Below are 23,591 nucleotides of genomic sequence, written 5' to 3'. Positions count from 1 at the left end.
GAGGCAAAAAATACAGCGTCAATTGTATACATGTTGAATTTTTAAAGTAAGATCACTGATTGGTGGCCAAAAATAAGTAGTAAATTTATTTTTTGTAGTTCTTCTCAATACAGGCATTTATAAGTTTTGAGGGGTTGACAACTACTTGTTTCAGTAGACAGCAAAGAAACAAAACTTAGGTGTTGTTCCCAAATGAGGTTTCAATCAATGTTATAGAAACTAAACCAAAGTGTTGCCCCTCGCATTACTTTCGTTGGTGAGGGTAAACAAAGATGTCAACAAAATTTCAGACTGCCAAATCAACATAAATCTTATTTAACTCATTTTCATGTGTGTTGCTTTTTCTTACTTATCAGTGGCAGCATAATAACTAAAATATGAAGAAAATAAAACTAAAACAGTAAAGCAATAATATAAAATATATTTAGAAAAAGAATATGTATATATAAACAATTATAAACAAAAACTGCTACAGCAATACGGGCTGAGGGATTCCAATGCCCCATTTAGTGATTTAAAATAAATATATTATCCTGTCTTTAAATAAGAGGTGTTTAAAAGAAATGATATGATACAGTGAAAGAGAAGCACAGAGATAGAAATAGAAATGGACAGAGCGAGTAAAAACTGAATAAACAAAGAAAACTTAAAAAACAAAAGAAAGCTATGAAACTAACCATGAAACCTAAAATACGCTAAAATTCCTTTATTTTAAAATAAAATAATAAACTAAAGTATCAAAATTTTATTTGCATAATAAATAATTATAATAATGTCTTTAGTTATATCTACATATGTACACATATATTTACAGTAAATTAACACTTTTTTTTATACACATTACCAAAGAAGATTGAACCATTGAACACTGATATTTACATTTCTTTCAAAGGTGTCAAATTAATAAAGCTCTCTTCAATATGTTTTGCTTTTATAATACTGACTAGAGAAAAGTTGCAACAGTGAATACATTCCAAAAAGTCGATTATATTGTGCGCAACAAGACTACTCTGGAAAAAAAAATTCTTTAGAAATTTGTTAGTCCAGCTCTTAGAAAAGTATTTTTTTGAGTTAAGTTCTAAGCAGGGTATGACCAATCAATATGTGTTGATGTATTAAAAATTGCTAAATGAAAATTAGCTATTATTAAAAAAAAAAGTTTGTTGTATTTTTTTATAATGTTTCTGTCAGTTCTAAAGGTCATATCAGAAACTACACATTTCCAAGATAATTACCAAAAACTTTTTAGCAAGCTGCTTTCATCAGTCGGGTGATATAGATCAGAGATATCGAAGTGTGATTTAACATGCATTGGGCTGCACATTTTTGCTATGAAAGAAGCTTATCAAAGAGTGTGGCGACTATGTCAAATGTAGGAAATTGCCAAACACGACCATGAAGTATGACAATGGTAAAAATTAAATATCGTCAATTAGATCGTCAATAGATCGGTAATCGATTCCAAGTGGTAATAGGAGAATTTCGAGTAAAACCTAAAGCAATTCAAACAGAATCACGGAAAATATAGCTTGATATACCAGCTAGAGAACAGATATCTTGATGCTGACTAAAGAGGGAGCTTAACAAGTGTTGAGGAAACAAATACTTAATGGAATAATATTTTAGCTGGCTTGAGGATAAAAAATTGTTCAATATCAATTTTAAAACTATTATTTTTAAAATATAGAAGGGTGGCAGTACTTTATCCCCACAACTTTTTAGTGAGTGGCATATGTTGTATATTGAAAACAAATCTTTGTCTTTTCTCTTTAGTGAAAATACAAATGATTACTGTTTGCTGACTAACCATCGGCTTCCATAATCTTCGTTGTCTTCATCGTCTTCATATTCCTCTTGAAACTCGTCATATTCTTGAGCCTCTTTGATTTTAATTCGTATAAGCTCTTGTAAAATATGATAAATTAATGCATAAATACTCATAGCAGCATGTATAATTTTTGAAACAAGCATTATTGTATAAGAAACTGCCTTAATATAATAAAAAAGTCTCGTCTCGCCAATTTCCAAGGCTGTGACAAAACTCATTCCACCAATTGCCTCAATAAGCTCTTCTCCTTCAAGAAGTCTGTCATCACTATAGAAAGTAACTGAGTTTATGGTGTCTGCGTCCAGGGTTGTCGTTCTAAAACTTTCGTCTGTAGGTGGTGTAGTAAGCGACGATATTGTTTCTTCATTGGGAGCATCTTGTCTCGAAATAGAAAAAGTCTGCCTAGAAAATAAAAAGACAAGTATATTTAAAATTTGTTATATTTATAAAAGCCCAAATGCTGACAATTGCATTGGAGAGTTCGTTCTTACAAAATGAAGTTCATGCTCCCAAAGTAAAGACCAAAGTTGAAACTTAAGAAGGAAAAAATTAATGCTTTACAGGTTAAGCAATATATATATATATATATATATATATATATATATATATATATATATATATATATATATATATATATATATATATATATATATATATATACAACAGTAAATAGAAGACTAATTTAAAAGAGTCTCAATTAGTGATTCAAAAGACATTTTGAGCGAAGAATTGAAACAAATATTTTCAAAATTGTAATATTTCGGAGCCCTCTTGAAAATTGTTTGTTTTTAATAGTTAGAGTTTTTACTTCAATTCGAATCATTCGGGGGAATAAACAATTTTCGCAAGAAAATATGAGTTACTGCTGAGATTTTTGGTACATCAAATATTCTCCAAACTATAAAATATTATTAAAAGACAGGGAAATCGTATCCAAAAATGAAAATAGTAAATGAGAACAAAAATATAAATCAACTACCCCTCTTGCTAACGAGTGAGTAAGTCGTTTGTAATCTGTGGTTGCAATTGACATTTTCAAACAGTTCGTGGTAACGAACTGTAGTAAGGAGCGACCCGGCTCAATAGTAACCAAAACTCTAAAAAATGGAATTTTGATACCAATAGCTACATCAAAAGAATCGCATTTTAATGCTGGTTTTAAATATATAAGTTTCATCAAGTTTAGTTGTACCCATCAAAAGTTACCTGAGAAAATTTGCGTTATTTTAGAAAATAGGGGGAAACGCCCCCTAAAAGTCATAGAATGTTAACGAAAATCACACCATCAGATTCAGCGTATCAGAGAACCCTACTGTAGAAGTTTCGAGCTCCTATCTACAAAAATGTGGAATTTTGCATTTTTTGCCAGAAGGCAGATCACGGATGCGTGTTTATTTGGTTTTTTTTTTTTTTGTTTTTTTTTTTTTTTTTTCTTTTTCCCAGGGGTGATCGTATCGACCCAGTTGTCCTAGAATGTTGCAAGAGGGCTCATTCTAATGGAAATGAAAAGTTCTAGTGCCCTTTTTAAGTGACCAAACAAATTGGAGGGCACCTAGGCCCCCTCCCACGCTAATTATTTTCCCAAAGTCAACAGATCAAAATTCTGAGATAGCCATTTTATTCAGCGTAGTCGAAAAACCTTATAACTATGTCTTTGGGGACGACTTACTCCCCCACAGTCCCCGTGGGAGGGGCAACAAGTTACAAACTTTGACCTGTGCTTACATATAGTAATGGTTATTGGGAAGTATACAGACGTTTTCAGGAGGATTTTTTTGGTTTGGGGGAGGGGTTGAGAAAAGGGGGATATGCTGGGGGAACTTTCCTTCGAGAATTTGTAATGGGAGAAGAAAATTTCCATGAAGGGAGAGCAGGATTTACTAGCATTATTTAAAAAAAAAAACAATTAAAAAATAAAAGTGAAAAAGCTTGTTCAGCTGGAAGTAAGGAACAGCAATAAAACTTAAAACAAACAGAAATTATTACCCGTATTAGGGGCTCACCTCCTTCTAATACCTCGCTCTTTACGCTAAAGTATTTTCAGTAATTTCAACTACTTATTCTACGGCTTTTGTGATTTAGGGGGTCATTCTTAATGAATTGGGATAAAATTTAAGCTTTAGTGTAAAGAGCGAGGTACTGACGATGGGGCGAATCCCCTCATATATGTAATAAAAACATGAGAATACAAAAGTTCTTATAGGGACGTGTGGCCGTACCTTATTTTGTAAATAACTCTACTCTAGATAAACTATGGTGGTCATGTCAGTGAACGTGTGGTAAACAGCGATGCAAAAATTTTGAAAATAAGAGCTGGGATTTTTATGGAAACTCCAAATATATACGCTGTCTAGACTGGAGAAACCTGAGAAAAGTTATTTGCACAAAATTCGAAACAAAGCTAATTTATAAGTTACGTAAATCTTTTACCAATAAAAAGATTCGTAAAAAATTAAAAGTTCTAGTTGCCTTTTTAATTAACCAAAAAATCGGGGGGCAACTAGGCTTGGTCCCCCGCTCTTTTTTCTCAAAATCATTCAATCAAAATTATGAGAAAGCCATTGAGCCAAAAAAAAAATATGCAAATTTCGTTTTGATTATTCCTCTGCGGAGAGCCAAAATCAAAACATGCATTGATTCAAAAACGTTCAGAAATTAAATAAAAAAACAAGTTTTTTTAACTGAAAGTAAGGAGCGACATTAAAACTTAAAACGCACAGAAATTACTTCGTATATGAAAGAGGCTGCTTCCTCATCAACGCCCCGCTCTTTACGCTAAAGTTTTTTACTGTTTTAAAAAGAAGAATTGAGAGAAAGAGTCAAACTTTAGCGTAAAGAGCGGGGCGTTGATGAGGAAGCAGCCTCTTTCATATACGAAGTAATTTCTGTGCGTTTTAAGTTTTAATGTCGCTCCTTACTTTCAGTTAAAAAAACTTGTTTTTTTTATTTAATACCTTAAAAGCATCAAAGTAAATCTATTAGAAATCCCGTTTTATTACACCAAATTACAATAAATATATTTCATTCTATAATGATTACCCATTAAACTTATTGGGAAAATTATAGAAAACAGATTAGAAAAACCAAGAAAAGAAAAAATGAAATGAACCAATCCACCCCCCCCCCCCAAAAAAAAAATTACCATTTATCCCTAGATTCAGCAATAATCTTTTTTTTCTTAGCAATGGCTTCGTGGGGAATATCATTTCTACTTTGGCTTTTCGTTTTTTTTTCCAGTGGCTGAAAATCACTTTTGTTTTTTTAATTACTTTTATGTTTTTTTATCGTGTTCTTCGTTTTTTGTCGAACTTTTTGTTTAGCCATGGATTCTTTGAGCGTATTGTGTCAAATTTACTGAGAGCAGATGTCTCCTTTCATCTTTTCACCTCGCATGAGTCTCTGTCTGAGCCAGAAGTTCGTCTTCTCATGAACATCCATTGTGAATCTATTCTCTAATTTGATGTTCCCTTAAAATGAATTTGCTAAGCAGTAGTCCAAGGGTGGCTTGACAATTCCACTCGTGTTCAAGCTTGCTATGGGAATTCAAGACCGGGGCTAGGTAATAATGTGTGCCCTCTTAACAAAGCGTCACTTTTTCTGCCTTCTCCCTCTCTATCTTAATTTTCCAGTTGAAAAGACCTCTTAAAACTTGTATGTAGTCAGAGTCTTCTCTGAAAAGGTTAGGGAAATTCTCCTTAAGTTACCTTTTCTTTTTCTGCCAAATGTATTTCCCAAGATGAGTGGTTTACTCGCATCATATCTGAATCCTCTGTTTATTTTCCCGTTCGGGAAACTACATATGAATAGGAGCCAAGCGATTGCCTTTAATTTCCTGGACTGCAAATTTTATTGCTTCTAATTCTTCACTTAGAATAGCCATTAACAACTTAGACACAAACTAGTCTCACGGCTTTGATTGCATGGGCACGCTGCATCTATAAAAAGGGGAGGGGGTGCTTTTATAGAGCGTCTGACCATTCTAATGCAGAATTTGTTTGTTCAGAGACTCGTACTTTCTACACAGGAGATCTTACCCCATCCCAAAGTCCATAGACACTTTGTCAACAGCTACAAATTCACTGGTTGATACCAATACTTCTGGTTCTTTTTTGAACCTGGTTTGGAACTGATACAAGATGCCCTTTCAAGTCATTTGTTCATGCAACTTTGTTGCTCCGAGCTGCGAAATCGGGGCAATGCAGTAATTATTTGACATTAAGGAATATAACAAGCTGTGTTTCTCAAGGTATCAAGATTCCTCATACCCTTAATGGTTCTTACGTCACCTATAACAGACAGATTTATGTTCGCAAAGGATTCAGGCTCGTTGCTGTCCCTTCTTCTACTCTCCTCAACAATCACGTTTTGGATACACAAGAGCATGACCTTCGTCATGTATTCTTTATGTGATGAACCAATTGCTAGTATATAGTGCTCGTGATATCCTCAGTCTAAGTCGAGCCACTGAGAATGTCTAATAACTTTTAATCCTGTTATACAATGAATATAATCTTGAGCTAGAACAATTTCAGATAAATCAGAAGTTGCTCTTTTTAACCACCATGATGGTTACTCATTAAAGGCTTTATTCTTAAGTAGATCTGATATTAAGACCGCTGACCACATCTCGTAATTTGGCTTCCTTATTGACCCCTTTGTTTACCATGTTGCAGTCTTCTGATCACTCAAATTTCTCTGCGAATGTACATTCTATACTACAGTTGTTTCCCGAAGACTTTTTTTCAGATATTTGTATCTAGCTGTCTCCTGTATCACGTTTTGTACGTTATGTCATTCTTGAAGATATTCACAAAAACTAATAAAGTAAAAATCCAATTCATCTTCTGTTTTGCCAATCATCTGCTCCACATACCGCCATTAACACGCAACTCAAGATTGATTTGCAGATATAACCTAACCCACCCAGAAATTGCAGTTTTAAAAATGATTGAGGAACATGAAAAGAAAATTGCAGGTGACCCTTGGGTTTGAATTCTTGTTTGATTCATTTATAATCTATTGATTTTTTACCATCTTGATTTAGAATACAATCTATTAGTTGTTGTCCTAATTACCCAAAGCATAATTATTCATTTTTTGCACCAGCCCTTTCTTTATTTTATAGACGGGTTTATAATTAAATCAACTCAAATTATTGCTTATTATACAGTTTTGGTCTGTTTTCAAAATGGTCCAGTTCATTACAGTGTTGGCTGGAGCATATTCAAGACTGATTGTTCTTTGTTGTTTTATTTACAAACATGTCTCTTATTACACTTTGACTAAATTGTGATTCTGAATGATATAATTTAAAAACATAGGGCAATAGCAGAATAATGCATTACATCTTGGACAAAAAATCGGCCTACAGAATAAGCTGGATAGGAAAAGCAATGCCGTGAGAAAGAGAAAAACCTAAAGAGAGAGAAAGAGAGAGATGGAGGGATATTGAGAGAAATAGAGAGTGAGTAAAAACTGAGAGAAGACGAATTATAAATTAAATAACAATAATTATTGGTGGCTTGTTGCTTGTACCTTCTTGCACTTTTATGAGTTCAAAATTGTTTTTAGTTCTTTGTTGGGTTCTATCTTATTTTGTATAGTCTTACAGTTGTCTATGGATGTAAGAAAGCTTACGTTTGGCAAATCTGCTTCTTTTCGCCTTAATTATACTTTGGGTTTTTGTTCATAAAGCGTCAACTATTTTTCCAAAAAATAAAAAACAGAAGTAGATGTTAAAGGATGTCAGTATAAGAAGCATCGTTCTAACAAACGACAGAATGAATCATGTTTCTCAAAAAATCAAAATGCGCAGATTCTCAAAAAACCACAGCAAATAGAGCCAATAGAAAAGGTTAAAGGATTTAAAAACAAAGTGGCAAGAAAAAATCCAGGAGTGTCAGTATTTGTACAGGTTTGACGAACAACTATTAGAAATAATTTCTTGTAGACAAAGGTAAAGAACAGATTAGGTTTTACTTACATGGGGAAGCGGCGGGATCATTTCAAGAGAATGTAGGGGAGGAAATATATTTTTGAAATGCTAAGGGGGTATATTTGTCGTTATTTTTATTATTTCAATGAAAATATCCCAAAAATGCCTTTTTTAATGAAAGCATCCACCCTCCTCCAAAAAGGGTAGTTTTCAAAAGACAGAGAAAGTCATCTTGCCCTCCACCCGATTGAAGCCACTGTCAGGGGGAAAATTTTCAACTTTATCTAATGCACATGTTGCCATTGACAATCATACCGGCATGAATAAAGATATAACGTAAAGGCATAAAGACGTTACAAGAGAAATGATTGTAACCTATCTAAATATATGTATGAAGTGGCAAGAAGAAAAAAATAGTGTAGCCTACCAAAAGCAGACTTAGTTGTTAGACTAGAACTAAACAAAACATAAACTCATAATGTCAAATCAATCGAATGAACATGTAGTCACAAGCTAAGTAGTGTTTATAAAAAAATTAAAGAAATATTAAAACACAGGAGCACTAATAAAAACTGTCTCATATTGCCCATTTGATTTCCAGACTTTTTCATAACATCAAGGCAATGTAATATTTTTCATATAATTCATCATTTTCCCACATTCACTATATATATATATATATATATATATATATATATATATATATATATATATATATATATATATATATATATATATATATATATATATATATATATATATATATGTATATATATATAAAGGTAAAGGTAAAGGATACGGCATTAGACTTTACAGTCCCTACCGGCGGTGCTGATCTCCATTTTTTGGCCCTTCGGCCAGGAGGTGCAATGGGGGGTTGGGGGCCAGCCAGCCTGTGCTTTCACACACCCTTCCTGTTTACCTTCCCCAGATTTCTCCAGGTACCCATTTAGAGCTGGGTTGACTCTGGCTAAGCTTACAGAGTCACGCCACTGACCCCCGTTCCAACTGAACAATTGGGTAAACTGGGATTCGAACCTGCGTCCTTTCAGACAAACGATCCCAAACCCAGTGCACCAACCGACTCGGCTAGGACGGCTTATATATATATATATATATATATATATATATATATATATATATATATATATATATACATATATATATATATATATATATATATATATATATATATATATGTATATATATATATATGTATATATATATATATATATATATATATATATATATATATATATATATATATATATATATATATATATATATATATATATATATATATATATACATATATATATATATACATATATATATATATATATATATATACATATATATATATATACATATATATATATATATATATATATATATATATATATATATATATATATATATATATATATATATGTATACATATAGACAGAGCTTCCTACCTCAATTTGTCCATTGATTTTTTGGACTCATCTTTGATTCCATTAAACTTGTGAGAACTGACACCATTTTGTAAACGACCTTTTTCATTATTTCCTTTTTCTGGATAGCTCTCAGAAAAATTAGACTTAAATTTGGTTTTGGAATTATTCCTCTTGATATCACCATCAGAAACTGGAAGCCCTAGTTTTTCAAAAGCATACATAGGTGGTGGCTCTAGGACATGTTTTGGTCTATTTTGTCCCTTCAGCTTTTCATTTTTCCACTTACTGACTTTTGTTAAAAGTGTCATCTCATTTTCCACTTCTTTAAAACCTAAAAAAAAATGAGATTTGTAAAATTAAAGAACAGCCATGTTCATATAAAACAAATAAAATTTCAGTTCTGTTCGTAATAGTCTCACTGGATTTGCTTTTCAGACAGTTCGTGGTAACTAACTGTAATTACGGATCGATGTGACTCAATAGCAGCCGAAACTCTAAAAAACGGAATTTTGGTATCAATAGATATATTAAAAGAATCGACTTATTGTGTTAATTCCTAACATATAAAATTCATTAAGCCTAGTGTTACTTAACAAAAGCTAAAAGCCTGAGGAAACTTGCCTGATTTTGAAAAAGGGGACAAAAACCCCTAGCGTTTACGGAAACTTAATTAAACTTACATCGTCAGATTCAGTGTATCTGGGGAAAAGTGCTGTAGAACTTTAAAGCTCCAATCTGCAAAAATTTCGTATTTTTCTTTTATGCCAGAAGAAAGATCACGGATGCGTGTTTATATAATTTTTTCCCCGGGGGCGTTCGTATCGACTCAGTTGTCCTGAAAATTGGGAGAGCATTCATTCGACTGGAAATTCAAATTTCTTGTTCCCTATTTATCTTACCAAGAAGATTAGAGGGCAACTAGGCCCCCTCCCAAGCCCTTTTTTCTCAAAATCATCTGATAAAAATTTAAGATAGCCATTACGTTCAGCATAGTTGAAAAAGCCGAATAAAAATACCTTTGGAAATAACCTGATCCCCCATAGCTCCTGGAGAAACGTCTTAGAAAGTTATAAAATTTACCCGTTGTTTATTATAGTAATTTTTGTTTGGAAGTATGCATAAATTTTTCGTGTGGGGGACAAATTTTCTGCTGGGGGATTTTCCATGGGGAAGGAAATTTCCCAGGGATGAATTTTTCACGGGAAATTTTACAGTGGGAAAATTTGACAAAATTCTTGTACAAAATTCGTCGTATGTCTTGTTTTTTCTTTACCGACCCAATCTTCCGCGTGGAGATATTAAGGGTAATTGTCCGGGGTAAATTTTCACCAGGATTGTTTTGTCTAGAGAATAAAATCGTGGGGAAAAGGGATTTTTCCGCAGAGATGTAGCCAGGTTTCCTGGCATTATTAAGAAAATGATCAGAAATAAAAAACAGGTATTTTTAACTGATAACAAGGAGCAACATTAAAACTTAAAAACGAACAGAGATTCTTACGTGTATGATGGGGATTGATGGGGGAAATATTCTAGCTGATAAGTATAACCAGACTAAAATTTACATAAAATTCAAAATTGAAAACAAAAACAATAATTATAAAAGCATAATACAAAGAGTGTGGATTGCTTTAAAATATGAATCAAAAGCAAATCATTGTTTTTCTTATTGAGATTAAGGAGCAACATCAAAACACAAAACGAACAGAAATTACTTTATATATTAGGGGGCTACCCTTACTCAGCCCTTTATTTAGCGTTCTTTACGCTAAAGTTTTAAAGTTCTTTTAAAAAAATTATCTCATTTAAATTCAGCAATTCTTGTGACAAAAAGTTAAACTTTAGTCTAAACAGCGAGGGTTGAGGGAGGGTAAGCCTTCTAATATATGGAACTATTTTCCTTCGTTTTATGTTATAATGTTGCTCCTTACTGTCAGTTGAAAAAACTTGCCTTTTCATTTAATTTCTGATAGTTTTTCAAATTTTGCCGGGAAGTCTACTTCCCGCCTCAATCCCCACCGCGTAAAATCAATCCCGGACTATTTCCCTGAAAACTTTCCTCCCTGTATGAAATTCTTCCTTTGCAATGTAATATACCCGCCGCATAAAATAATCCCCAAAAATTTCCGTATATTTCTAATAAGAAAATTAGATGCGAACAATGGGATAATTGCGTAACTTGTAGCCCTTTCCCCTTGGAACTGTAAAGATATGTCATCCCCAAAGACAGAGTTATTAGACCTTTCAAATATTTTGAATCAGATGATAATCTTAAACTTTTTGATTGGATCTTTTTGAATATAAAGGGGTGTGAAAGGGGGGGCTAGCTGTCCTTCAATTTTTTTGATCACTTAAAAAGGGTAGTAAAACTTTTTTTCCCATCACATGACCCGTCTTTTAATCTTCGAGGATAACTCATATAGTTCGATTACTCCTGGAAAGAAGAAATAGAAAAAAAAAGAAAAACACACATCCGTGATTTTTTTTTTCGGATGAAAAAAAAAATCGTAAGAAAGAGCAAAATTCCACATTTTGTATATAGTAACTTGAAATCTCTATAGCAGGTTGCTCTGAAAGGGATATACTGGACCTGACGGTGTGATTTTCATCTAAATCACTTAAATTTATAAAGGCGTTACTACCATTTTTTTTTAATCAGGCACATTTTTTTAGGCTCTTAGCTCTTAATGGGTGACACTAAACTTAGTGAACTTTATATAATTGGAATCAGCATAGGGAGCCAATTCTTTTTTAGGATCTATTGTAATCAAATATCCATTTTTTAGACTTTCGTTTACCATTGAGCCTTAAAGCTCCGAGTCGAGCTGCTACAGGTCGTTACCATGAACTGTTTGATATATCCTTATTTGTTTTTGCTGAAATCTAGTTTTATGTTTTTATGCCAATAGTAAAGGAAAAATCGAAACACTTTTTATTTTTTAGTATTTATTTTACACTGCTAATTTTAAAAGACGCTACTTACTACATACATCTATTGTGCCCTTTAGACAAAAAAAAAATTATTTTCAAAAATTGGTCTTAAAATTCTGGCCCATTACAAAATGAAAGGTATTTCTATTGCAAAAATCCAGAAAAATAACAAAATTGACCCTCTTCATTTAAAAAAAATGTGTTACACTACACTTTTGTGGACCGGGGCCCCTGACAGAAATAAACAATATATTGATCACCAATACTACGCGGAGGGTTTCCCAAGTACAAATATATTGTTTTATGCTCGAACTGAATATTGTATCGTTTAACTCATTTTCGTGTCATTTTTAAGGTATTGTTAAAAATGTATTTTATCCCATTCCTGTTGCCCGTGCGTTATAGCATTCGTTTTTGAAGTATCGAGGATTTCCTCATATACAGGTTCTATTCAGTTAGTTAGAAGTTTTAATATTATTTTTCACTTTCATTTGAAGAAAGCCTCATTTTTATATTTAATTTTAGTTGATTTCTATTATTATATCGAGGGGTATCTTTAACAAAAGGGAGGTTACTGCCCCCTCGGCCACTGCTGTCTACACTCAACTTAAATTATTATTTAACAATACTACTACTACTACTAATAACTCATTGCAGCACCAAGCCGCCTGAGGCCAACACAGCTACGCACGCTCCTCCTCCAGCCTAATCTATTTAAAGCCTCCCTCTTTACACCCTCCCAGGAAGTTCCCATTTCCTTTAAATCTTTATTTATGACATCCACCCAACCCAGACAAGGACGACCTGCTTTCCGTGTAGCCCCAGACGGTTGGCCAAAAAGGAAAATCTTTGGTAATCTGTCATCCTTCATCTGTAGAACGTGGCCTAGCCATCTCAACCTTTCTTTCATTATAGCCCCAGAAAGCGGGATTGAACCACACTTTTCGTACAACCTACTGTTTGAAATACGGTCAGTCAGCCGGGTACCCAGAACAATCCGTTGGCAATTTCTCTGGAAAACATCTAGTAAATTTTCATCTGCTTTTCGGAGTGCCCATGCTTCAGAGCCATATTTGACCACTGTCATCACTGTAGCTTCCAATATTCTAATCTTGGTTTGTAGACTTATCTTTCTATTCTTCCAAACTTTTTTTAACTGTGAAAAAACACCCTGGGCCTTAGCTATTCTGCTTTTAACATCTTCACTGCTCCCACCATCTTTACTAATAATACTACCAAGGTAACTGAAGCTCCCAACCTGATCAATCTTTTCGTTACCTAATGTCACCTGTTCATCTTCACTTATTCCTAGCCTTAGTGACTTAGTCTTCTTAACATTAATTTTCAAGCCTATTTTAGCACCCTGAACTCGTAAAACCTCTAAAAATTCATTCATTTTGCTCACACTTTCATCTAATATGCTTAAATCATCAGCATAATCTAAGTCCAGGAGCGTTCTTCCTCCCCATTTGATTCCATGGTCTCCAATTGCCTTTCCTATGCTCGTCAAGACGAAGTCCATCAAAATGATCCATATAAAGGGGGATAGAGCACAACCCTGCTTAACTCCTGATTTAATACAAAACCAGTTGCTAACCTCATTTCCTACCTTAACGGCAGCAGTATTATTCTCGTACATAGCGCAAATCACTTTAATGTATTTTTCAGATATACCATATAACGACAAGACCTTTGTTAATGTCTTTCTATCAACAGAATCGAAAGCTTGCTCATAATCGATAAAACTGAGGACCAAAGGTGTTTGACAACGAAGGGACTTCTCAATTATTAACCTAAGAGTGAAAACATGGTCGACACATCCTCTACCTTTTCTAAAACCACATTGTTCTTCCCTTAAAACTTTGTCTACAGTATGTCTCAGTCTAAAAAGTATCATATTACTCAGTAATTTGCTACCTACAGAGACCAGACTATCGCCTCGATAATTACGACACTCACGCTTGTCACCTTTCTTATACAGTGGTTTAATTAAGGTTTTCCTAAAATCATTGGGTACTTATGCTACCCAAAAAGTAGCTCATTTTGTGAAAATTTATTTTTCAGAATAAAATAAAATTGCCCATAAAATCTTTAATTTTTTAAACAAGACGAGACCTTTACTTCTTAGCAGTTATACGAGCTTGTCCTTTCTTTTGTTTTTCTGTCCTTCTAATGGAAGAGAGACGAAAGGTTAAATTTATTTACAGCTGAATGCTCATCTAATTCCTGTGAAATATCTTTCAGAGGAGGTCTATAGATGTGGACCTAAAAACACTTTTTTAGGCATTAGTTTTCCCTCTACTTGTCATAAAACAGTCTGCAACCATTCACTTAAAGTACTGGTTGCGTAGCTCTGCGACAATCTGTACACGTTACATTTGTTGAATAAACGATCTATAATCGATTGGTCTAAACTTTCTTACGGGCTGCAGGTATGTTTGGGGGTGGGTGTTGTACCAGAAACAAGTATTCATATAAGACATAGAGGGTAAATAGATAGCCTTTCAATAGTTCTTTAACTTTTGGCTTAATAACATTTCAGCTCTTTTCAGGCTAAAGTTGTTGTTTCTGGACAAAACTGCGAACATCAGGAGTTGGTGATATGGGATCTCTGTTTTTATTTATATTGGGCACTAGATATTTAACCTTGCGCGGAAATGAGCCATCTTTGGGAAATTAATAACTGTTGGTTCGATTGAAAAATTCCTAGTCATAAGAAATTAAATGAAAATAAAACAAGGATGTATCATCCTCCTTCTCGACGAGTATAAGCAACTTCTTCATTTTCTGAATCATACCTTTTTTGGGGAGTATTTAGCCCCTTTATCTAAAGATATGTGAGCATTCGTGTGCTAATGGGTTTAAATGAGCAAATTTAAATTTACAGAATTTAGCTAACATAGAATCAGAAAAAACAGTAGATTTTGTTACAAATATTGCTATTAAAACTCCAATGTTTCGTTTTTGTTGGTTTGAAATAGTCTGGGATAGTGAGCTGCGAATAAGGAGCTGCAAAATAAGGAGCTAATTTAGTAGCCGAAACTCTAAAAGAAGCCGTTTCGGTAACAATGCAAGCATTAAAAGATATTAACATTTATGACTATCCCAAGAACGCAAAATTTGTTAAGGTTAAAGTGACTCACTGAAAGTAACGAGCTTCACAATTTTGTATAGTTTTCACGAGAAGGAAAACAGCCAGCAATAAGAAGTATCATACTGCTAAAAATTATGTCATGAAATTCAACATTTGATTGTAGTATTTTAATGCTCGTAGCTTTTAATGACCAACTTTAAACTAAACAGTAACGCATGGGCTCTTATTTCATATTTGAGATAAAACAAGGATGTATCATGCTCCTTCTCGAGGAGTATAAGCAATTTCTTCATTTTCTGAATCATACCTTTTTTGGAAGGTGCAGTCCATGTTTACAGTCCATGTAAGAGTAGAGCTACTGCACCCCGCTTTAAACATTCTTAAGACCAGAGGGTCTAATTTTTGTTCCGTAAACCCTCTTAAGACCAGAAAGTCATTTGCGCTTTACCAGAAGCGATTTGTGTTTCGACCGTTGTGTTTCTTTTGCGTCGCTAACTTGCCATCACGAGTTGCAATAATTTCAAAAGAAAGGAAACTCTTTCTTATGATTATTTAAAAAAACTTTTTCCACAAACCGATTCAACCGATTCAAACTCAAAACAAACAAAAATTAAAATGAGTAGGACTGATAACCCTTATGCCTTCTCAAGACCAGAGTATAATGTACACTTTACCAAGAACAAAATGACGGTTGATTGTCAATTTAATATACAAAAAATTAATTTTTGTTCCGTAAAGTTTTCATGGTAATTTATTTTCTAAAGTAAAAAAGTGAAACATTTAAAATGCATTCAGTTTTCAGTAAAATGCAAATTATGTTCTACTGTTGAGAAGATATGGAGGTTGTCAGTCCTAATTATGATAATCTTCACTTGTTCTGAGTTTGAATCGGTTTTTATCGTAATTTCTGTTTGCTTTGGGTTTTATATATTTATTGATGGTGGTTTGTGGCAGCTTTACGCTTAAAAGATTATTTGAATTTAATTCTGCTTATTTTTGGCTTAATGGAGCTCTTAACTTTTCTTTGAAAAAATTGATTTGTGGGAAATTATTTTAAACTAATGATAAGAAGGGATGTTAAACTTGTTTCATAAGACTCTTTGAAATGCTGGTATTGATGGCAAAATTTTTATATGCTACCTTTATATGGTACCTTTATATGGTACCTACCTTTATACCTTTTATATGGTACCTTTTTTTGCAGCTCTTTTTCTTTTTGAGAAAACTAACAAAATAATGAGGCTCGTAATTTTCGGCGAGTTTCTTTAGTCTTAATGATTTAAACTTAATCATTCCGAAACATTTTATCCATGCTCTTTGACAACCTATATTCACTTACAATCCTTTAATTTCTTTAAATTGTAAGAGCAGATGTAGAAAGAGTCGTAGCACCGACAATTTAAACCTAATACCCCAATTGGTTTTAGAGATATTGCTTAGGTTTCTTATTGGCAACCATGAACACAGTGCTTTTCGAGTTTTTGTTAAAGTAAACACATAATAGGTCAACTGCATAAGTGTGTGCGATTGAGATACAAAAAATCCCTAGAGACACAGTTGCTGGACCATTCTACTATGCTGAACAAAATGATTGTCTCACAATTTCGACTGGATATGTTCAGAAAATGATCGGACTTGGGAGAAGGGCTGCTTACCCTCCAATCTCTTCTTAATTATTAGATAGGTGCTATAACTTTAAAATTTCGAATCAAGTTAGATCCTTTAAAAGTTCCAATGAAATTTCTAGCTATTATAGAGCAGCACTGCCTATGATATTGCTTATATCCCCTTTTGAAAACCTGCATACATATATTTTTTTATTTAATTGAAATTCACGCAAATTGCGCAAAACTCGTAACTTCTGATGGGCAATTTGTAACTTACAAAGTTTTACATAATAGTAACTCTCCATAAAATTTCTTTTATTGTAATATTGCTATCATTTATACATTTTTGGCCGGAAATAACCGTTACCAACTTAAATTTTGCCGCTAGAAACTGCTGATTATACCAAAATAAGTGATAAAGATCGATGCACTGCGATATCGCAGTTGATGACTCCCAAACACCCTAAGAGTTACAGTTCAAACCTTTCTGTTGTAAATTGTTTTTTTCTTCGAGCAAGGCTGTATCCAGAAAGGGAGGATATCAAATTTACTCTCCCCCTCACACCCCCAAAGTTTCTGACTACAAAAAAAATAAAAAAAAGATACATAAACTATTTTTGAGTGCATTTTTTAATGTTTCTGTTTGTACCTCGATTTTACCTGGAAATTTTATGTAATCTGAAGAGCCTTTTCTTTTGTAACCCGAAATGTTGCAATCCTTCCAAAATTCCTGTATATTTGCCTGACTCCAAAATTTATCACATAATCCACCTTATCTTATACGAATTGTGCAACCCATAATGCAGTGTTCTATCCTTTTTCGTTATCTAACCAAGTTTATTCTGACTGAAACATTGGATTTTTTTTTTCGATTTCACGTCAAAACTTCATGGTTTGATGTATCAAAAAGTTTTGACTTACGTACATTTTTCTTGCGTTTTTACGAGTCGGACAAAATTTTAGGGGGGAGAGGGTTCAAACACCCTACCCCCTGGATACGGCCTTGGTTGTACTTTTTCCAAAGCTTCTGTAAATTTGCCTGCCTTGGATGTTTTAACTACTAATCTATTACTTTTTAACCTATACTTAAACAAAGCCACGTAAATAATTAAAGATTCTGTTGTCCGTCTTCTGCAAGAAGGTCAATAGCATAAATTATAAGCAAGATTGGGTATCAACTAAATTACAACCATTTGAGTTTATAGTCTTGATGAATCTTAAGGGCAAAACGTCTATTAACATTTATTATAGTAAGTTTTACTCTCCTCTACTGAGGTAAACATTTAAAAGGATATTGCAAAAGTGGACTTCTTGCTAAGATATAGGACCAATCTTTAATCATAGCAACAGTTGAGAGAAAGTAGGCCAAGATCCAAAATATTTGACCCGTTTTTGAAGCCAAAGAGTCTCAAGAAAAGGTTTTGGCAGTCGCAAAAAATTCATTCCCATATTGTAATTGGATATTTTTTCATTAAGAATTTTTTTTTTTAATAGCTTTCATAAAAACTGGAATAGTCTTGGGAGCTATTGAAAGGGCAATGTTTCTAGGATATATTTAGGGCACTTAAAATAATTAGTCAAGAAAAGGTAAAACAAATGTATATATATATATATATATATATATATATATATATATATATATATATATATATATAAATATAAATATATATATATATATATATATATATATATATATATATATATATATATATATATATATATATATGTAAAATAGATGAAAATATGATTTGACTGACTGTACAAGAATTGTTTTCCATATTAGTGTCATAATGTGTAGTTTTATCGTCGTGAAATAACATACCGTCTTCTTTATAAGTTTAGAGCCGGATGTTTATTTAATGAGCCGTAATCGGTAGGATCTTTTCTTTTTTAATTACAATTATGCTTATTAGTTAACGTTAACTCATTTACAATTGTCTTTTTGCTATCTTGGGAAGTAACTAAAATAGGCAAATTTACCTTATTTTTCCCTTCCCTTCCATTTTAAAGCGCATAGTTTCCTTTTTTCCTTTGTTCTTCCCTTCTTAATCTGGTATTTACATTGTTTTTCCTTTCCCTCTTTAAAGCTCTTTCTCTTCCCTTTTCCCTTCCTTCATTTTCCCTTCCCTTCTTTTAGTTTCCCTTCCCTTTTTAAAGCACACTGACCTTTGATAACGTTGGGAAAACACTGTCTCCGAAAAGTAAATCTTCATGGGTATGTGCCAGAAGCCCAATTGACGGACACAAAAGTAATTTGAGCCTCATACTTTTTCTAATTTCTGATTCATTCGGTTTTATTTTATTTTTTTAAGCTTCCTTGATTGAAAATAAAATCCTCATATGATTTGAATTCTCTTTCAAATCCTTGGGATTAGACTCAATTTAAATTAAAAGTAACGTTTCGCCAAACAAAGAATAACCAGCCTTTTGCCAAGTTAAATTTTTCGTTTTTTTTTTGTTTTAACTTGTTTCAAAATTGTGCCGGCCATTTTCACCAAAGCCAGTAAAGTATAAAAAAATATGGTCAAAGATTGTGAAAGAGACGTGTCTTTGAGGAAAGGAAAGAATTGCACTTTTACTTATATATATATATATATATATATATATATATATATATATATATATATATATATATATATATATATATATATATATATATATATATATATATATACCTAGACAAACTACTTTCCAAGAAAGTATAATTATCCAGATATAGAATGTCACTACATTTACATACGAGTACACATTTTCCTCCCTCCTCACAAAACAAAACCAAAACCAATACCTACATGTAGTGTACATATATACGAATATATATATATATATATATATATATATATATATATATATATATATATATATATATTCTACTATAATCAGATCCTGAGGAAGAAAGTGTAAGATTTTATGTAAACAGCAACGCATTTTGCTAAAATACCGTGAAAAAAACAACTTTCTAGTTTCAAACATTTGACATACCTGTAGATACTCCAAGAAAAATCAAACTATAAAATAGTGCTATAAGTCTCGTATTGACTTTATATTCCATTTTTAGGTTGAATTGACGTTGAAAATTTCCACTACAACTGACCAAAGGAAAATAAGGTGTTGCTTCTTACATGTAATTTTGGAACATTCTATCGATTGCGCAATGCTGTTCGGGTCCGCTACTGGTCTAACTATATTCAAACACGTTTTCAATATCTAGTATCCGTTGTAATAAGTATTACGTTTTTAATTACTTTAAACCCGAACCTCAGAAGAGGAACCGTGAAGTTCTAATCACTTATCAAGTGCTTTTTTCTGTACTTCGGATATGGAAGCAATTATAAACTGGAAATGATATGGTGCACACACACACACACTTACACACACACACACACACACACACACACACACACACACACACACACACACACACACACACACACACACATATATATATATATATATATATATATATATACTAGCTGTTGGGGTGGCGCTTCGCGCCACCCCAACACCTAGTTGGTGGGGGCGCTTCGCGCCCCCCAAGCCCCCCCGCGCGCGTAAGTCGTTACGCGCCATATTAGTTACGCGCCATTGTAGTTGTGTCCCTATGTCCCACCTGTGAATATAGATATATATATATATATATATATATATATATATATATATATATATATATATATATATATATATATATATATATATATATATATATATATATATATATATATATATATATATGTTTTTAACTACGTAAAACTTGCGAATATACAACATTCTTTGCTGTCCCATTGTCTGTGCATATAAATAGATTGTCAGGTTTACCGACTCTTGAACATGCAACATATAATGGTCCATGGGAAAACAATCCGTATTCAGATCTATACCTCATGATTCTAATGATTGCCCTTGAGCTTTGTTGATGGTGATTGCTAATCGACCATTCCCTGAGTCGCCATCGTCATTTATATATCCCCCTGTGCACCCCGGCGTCCCCTTTGTAGTTATGTCCCTGTGTCCCGGTCGTCATTTATATTCCCTGTGTCCCGGTCGTCATTTGTGTCCCGGTGTTCCAGTCTGTGATTTCTCTTTGAGTGTCCCAGGCGTCATTTATATTCCTTGTGTCCCGGTGTCCCGGTCGTCATTTATATCCCCCTGTGCCCCCCGGCGTCCCCATTGTAGTTGTGTCCCTGTGTCCCGGTCGTCATTTATATTCCCTGTGTCCCGGTCGTCATTTGTATCCCGGTGTCCCGGTCTGTATATACATTCGTTTTTTAGTTTTGTTTTTCTCCTTTATTTTTTTCCTTTTTTCTTTTTTTTCTTTTTTAGTTTATTTAGATTTTTAGATTTTTTAGTTTTTTTTATTAGTTTTTAGTTTTTTTGTAGTTTTTACCATTTTTTTAGTTTTTTTTAGTTTTTTTTTTACTTATGTCCTGGTCGTCATTTATACTCCCTGTGTCCCGGTCGTCATTTGTGTCTCGGTGCTTTGTTGTTTGCTAATTTATATTATATTTATATTTATATTTTTTATATTTATTAATATTTTTTTAGTTTTCTTTTTCTCTTATTTTTCAGTTTTTTCCTTTTTTTTAGTTTTTTCTTTTTTAGTTTTTAGTTTTTTTTTGTTTTTTACCTTATATTTATTAATATTTTTTTAGTTTTCTTTTTTTCTTATTTTTCAGTTTTTTCCTTTTTTTTAGTTTTTTCTTTTGTAGTTTTTAGTTTTTTTTTGTTTTTTACCTTTTTTTAGTTTTTTTAGTTTTTTTAGTTTTTTAGCTTTTTTAGTTTTTTTATTAGTTTTTAGTTTTTTTTTAGTTTTTACCTTTTTTTAGTTTTTTCAGTTTTTTTTAGTTTTTAGTTCTCTACCTCTTTTTAGTTTTTTGTAGTTTTTTAGCTTTTTTAGTTTTTTTTCTTTTTAGTTTTTTTTTGTAGTTTTTACCTTTTTTAGTTTTTTTTCTTCTTTTGTATTAGTGTGAAATAATTCAGACGTCATATGCGGACAAACACGACGTCACTCGACAGACAGACAGACAGACATAACCCACAAACAACTTATTTTTATATATATTTATTCATATTTTTTTAGTTTTCTTTTTCTCTTTTATTTTTCAGTTTTTTCCTTTTTTTTAGTTTTTTTCTTTTTTAGTTTTTAGTTTTAATTTAGTTTTTTACCTTTTTTTAGTTTTTTTTAGTTTTTTTAGTTTTTTAGCTTTTTTAGTTTTTTTATTAGTTTTTATGTTTTTGTAGTTTTTGCCTTTTTTTATTTTTTTCAGTTTTTTTTTAGTTATTAGATTTTTACCTTTTTTTAGTTTTTTTTAGTTTTTTAGCTTTTTTAGTTTTTTTTTTCTTTTTAGTTTTTTTTGTAGTTTTTACCTTTTTTAGTTTTTTTCTTCTTTTGTATTAGTGTGAAATAATTCAGACGTCATATGCGAACAAACATGACGTCACCTGATCCATCCACAGATCCACACACAGACAACTTATTTTTATATATATAGATATATATATATATATATATATATATATATATATATATATATATATATATATATATAAATATATATATATATATATATATATATATATATATATATATATATATATATATATATATATATATATATATATATATCATGAAAAGAGAAATCACCAATGCTACAGCACAAACACACACACAAAAAAAAAAAAAAAAAAAAAAAAAAAAAAAAAAAAAAAAAAAAAAAAAAAGAGACAGAAGGAGTAAAGGAAGACTGTTTTCCTAAATTAGTGATTAATATAGACCAGCACTTGAATGAGGCCTTAACCCTACTCATCCATACAATCACATAGGTCAAACAGCATAGCCACACACAATCAACCATAAAGAATAATCCATGGACAGGCAGTCATGTCGTCAACAAGTATAAGTCGTCATTTACCGAACAATAGAAAAAATAATATAGAAAAATAATTCAGAGGCAACACCCAACATAAGGGCTCATCAGGAGAATACACTGGCCTATATAGGGTTTCGCCACTCTAATATATATATATATATATATATATATATATATATATATATATATATATATATACTAGCTGTTGGGGTGGCGCTTCGCGCCACCCCAACACCTAGTTGATGGGGCGCTTCGCGCCCCCCCCAAGCCCCCCCGCGCGCGTAAGTCGTTACGCGCCATATTAGTTACGCGCCATTGTAGTTGTGTCCCTGTGTCCCACCTGTGAATAGAGATAGATATAAATATATGTTTTTAACTATGTAAAACATGCGAATATACAATGTTCTTCGCTGTCCCATTGTCTGTGCATATAAATAGATTGTCAGGTTTACTGACTCTTGAACATGCAACATATAATTGTCCATGGGAAAAACAATCCGTATTCAGATCTATACCTCATTATTCTAATGATGTGTTCCTGTGTCCCGGTCGTCATTTATATTCCCTGTTTCCCGGTCGTCATTTGTGTCCCGGTGTCCCAGTTTGTAATTTCTCTTTGATTGTCCCGGTCGTCATTTATATTCCCTGTGTCCCGGTGTCCCGGTCGTCATTTGTGTCCCGGTGTCCCGGTCTGTAATTTCTATCGAACAATCCCTGTGTCCCGGTCGTCATTTATATATCCCGCCTGTGCCCCCGGCGTCCCCGTTGTAGTTGTGTCCCTGTGTCCCGGTCGTCATTTATATTCCCTGTGTCCCAGTCTGTAATTTCTCTTTGAGGTTCCCGGTCGTCATTTATATTCCCTCTGTCTCGGTCGTCATTTGTGTCCCGGTCTG

At 32.7% G+C, this 23,591-nt stretch overlaps 1 protein-coding gene across 1 annotated transcript; it reads right to left on the bottom strand.

Annotated features, from left to right (window-relative positions):
• Positions 1-401: 401 nt before the first annotated feature.
• Positions 402-19,986, bottom strand: LOC136025289 (uncharacterized). The gene is made up of 3 exons (XM_065701175.1): positions 19,814-19,986; positions 9,221-9,533; positions 402-2,230 (listed from the first exon to the last, which is right to left on the bottom strand). The coding sequence occupies exons 1-3, from the start codon at positions 19,881-19,883 to the stop codon at positions 1,789-1,791; spliced, it is 825 nt and encodes a 274-aa protein (XP_065557247.1). The 5' UTR covers positions 19,884-19,986; the 3' UTR covers positions 402-1,788.
• Positions 19,987-23,591: the final 3,605 nt, after the last annotated feature.

This window comes from Artemia franciscana, chromosome 3, assembly GCF_032884065.1.
Source record: "Artemia franciscana chromosome 3, ASM3288406v1, whole genome shotgun sequence".
Lineage (NCBI taxonomy): Eukaryota > Metazoa > Arthropoda > Branchiopoda > Anostraca > Artemiidae > Artemia > Artemia franciscana.
Note: the sequence above shows the minus strand (reverse complement) of the source record. Positions and strands in the feature narration are given on the sequence as shown.

Bases quoted from the DNA above. Each gene is read 5' to 3' on its own strand.
- LOC136025289 (XM_065701175.1), bottom strand. From the start codon at position 19,883: ATGGAATATAAAGTCAATACGAGACTTATAGCACTATTTTATAGTTTG. The intron at 9,534-19,813 runs GTATGTCAAATG...ATTTTTTTTTAG, and splicing joins TTTTCTTGGAGTATCTACAG to GTTTTAAAGAAGTGGAAAAT. The intron at 2,231-9,220 runs GTAGGAAGCTCT...TTTATTTTCTAG, and splicing joins AAATCAATGGACAAATTGAG to GCAGACTTTTTCTATTTCGA.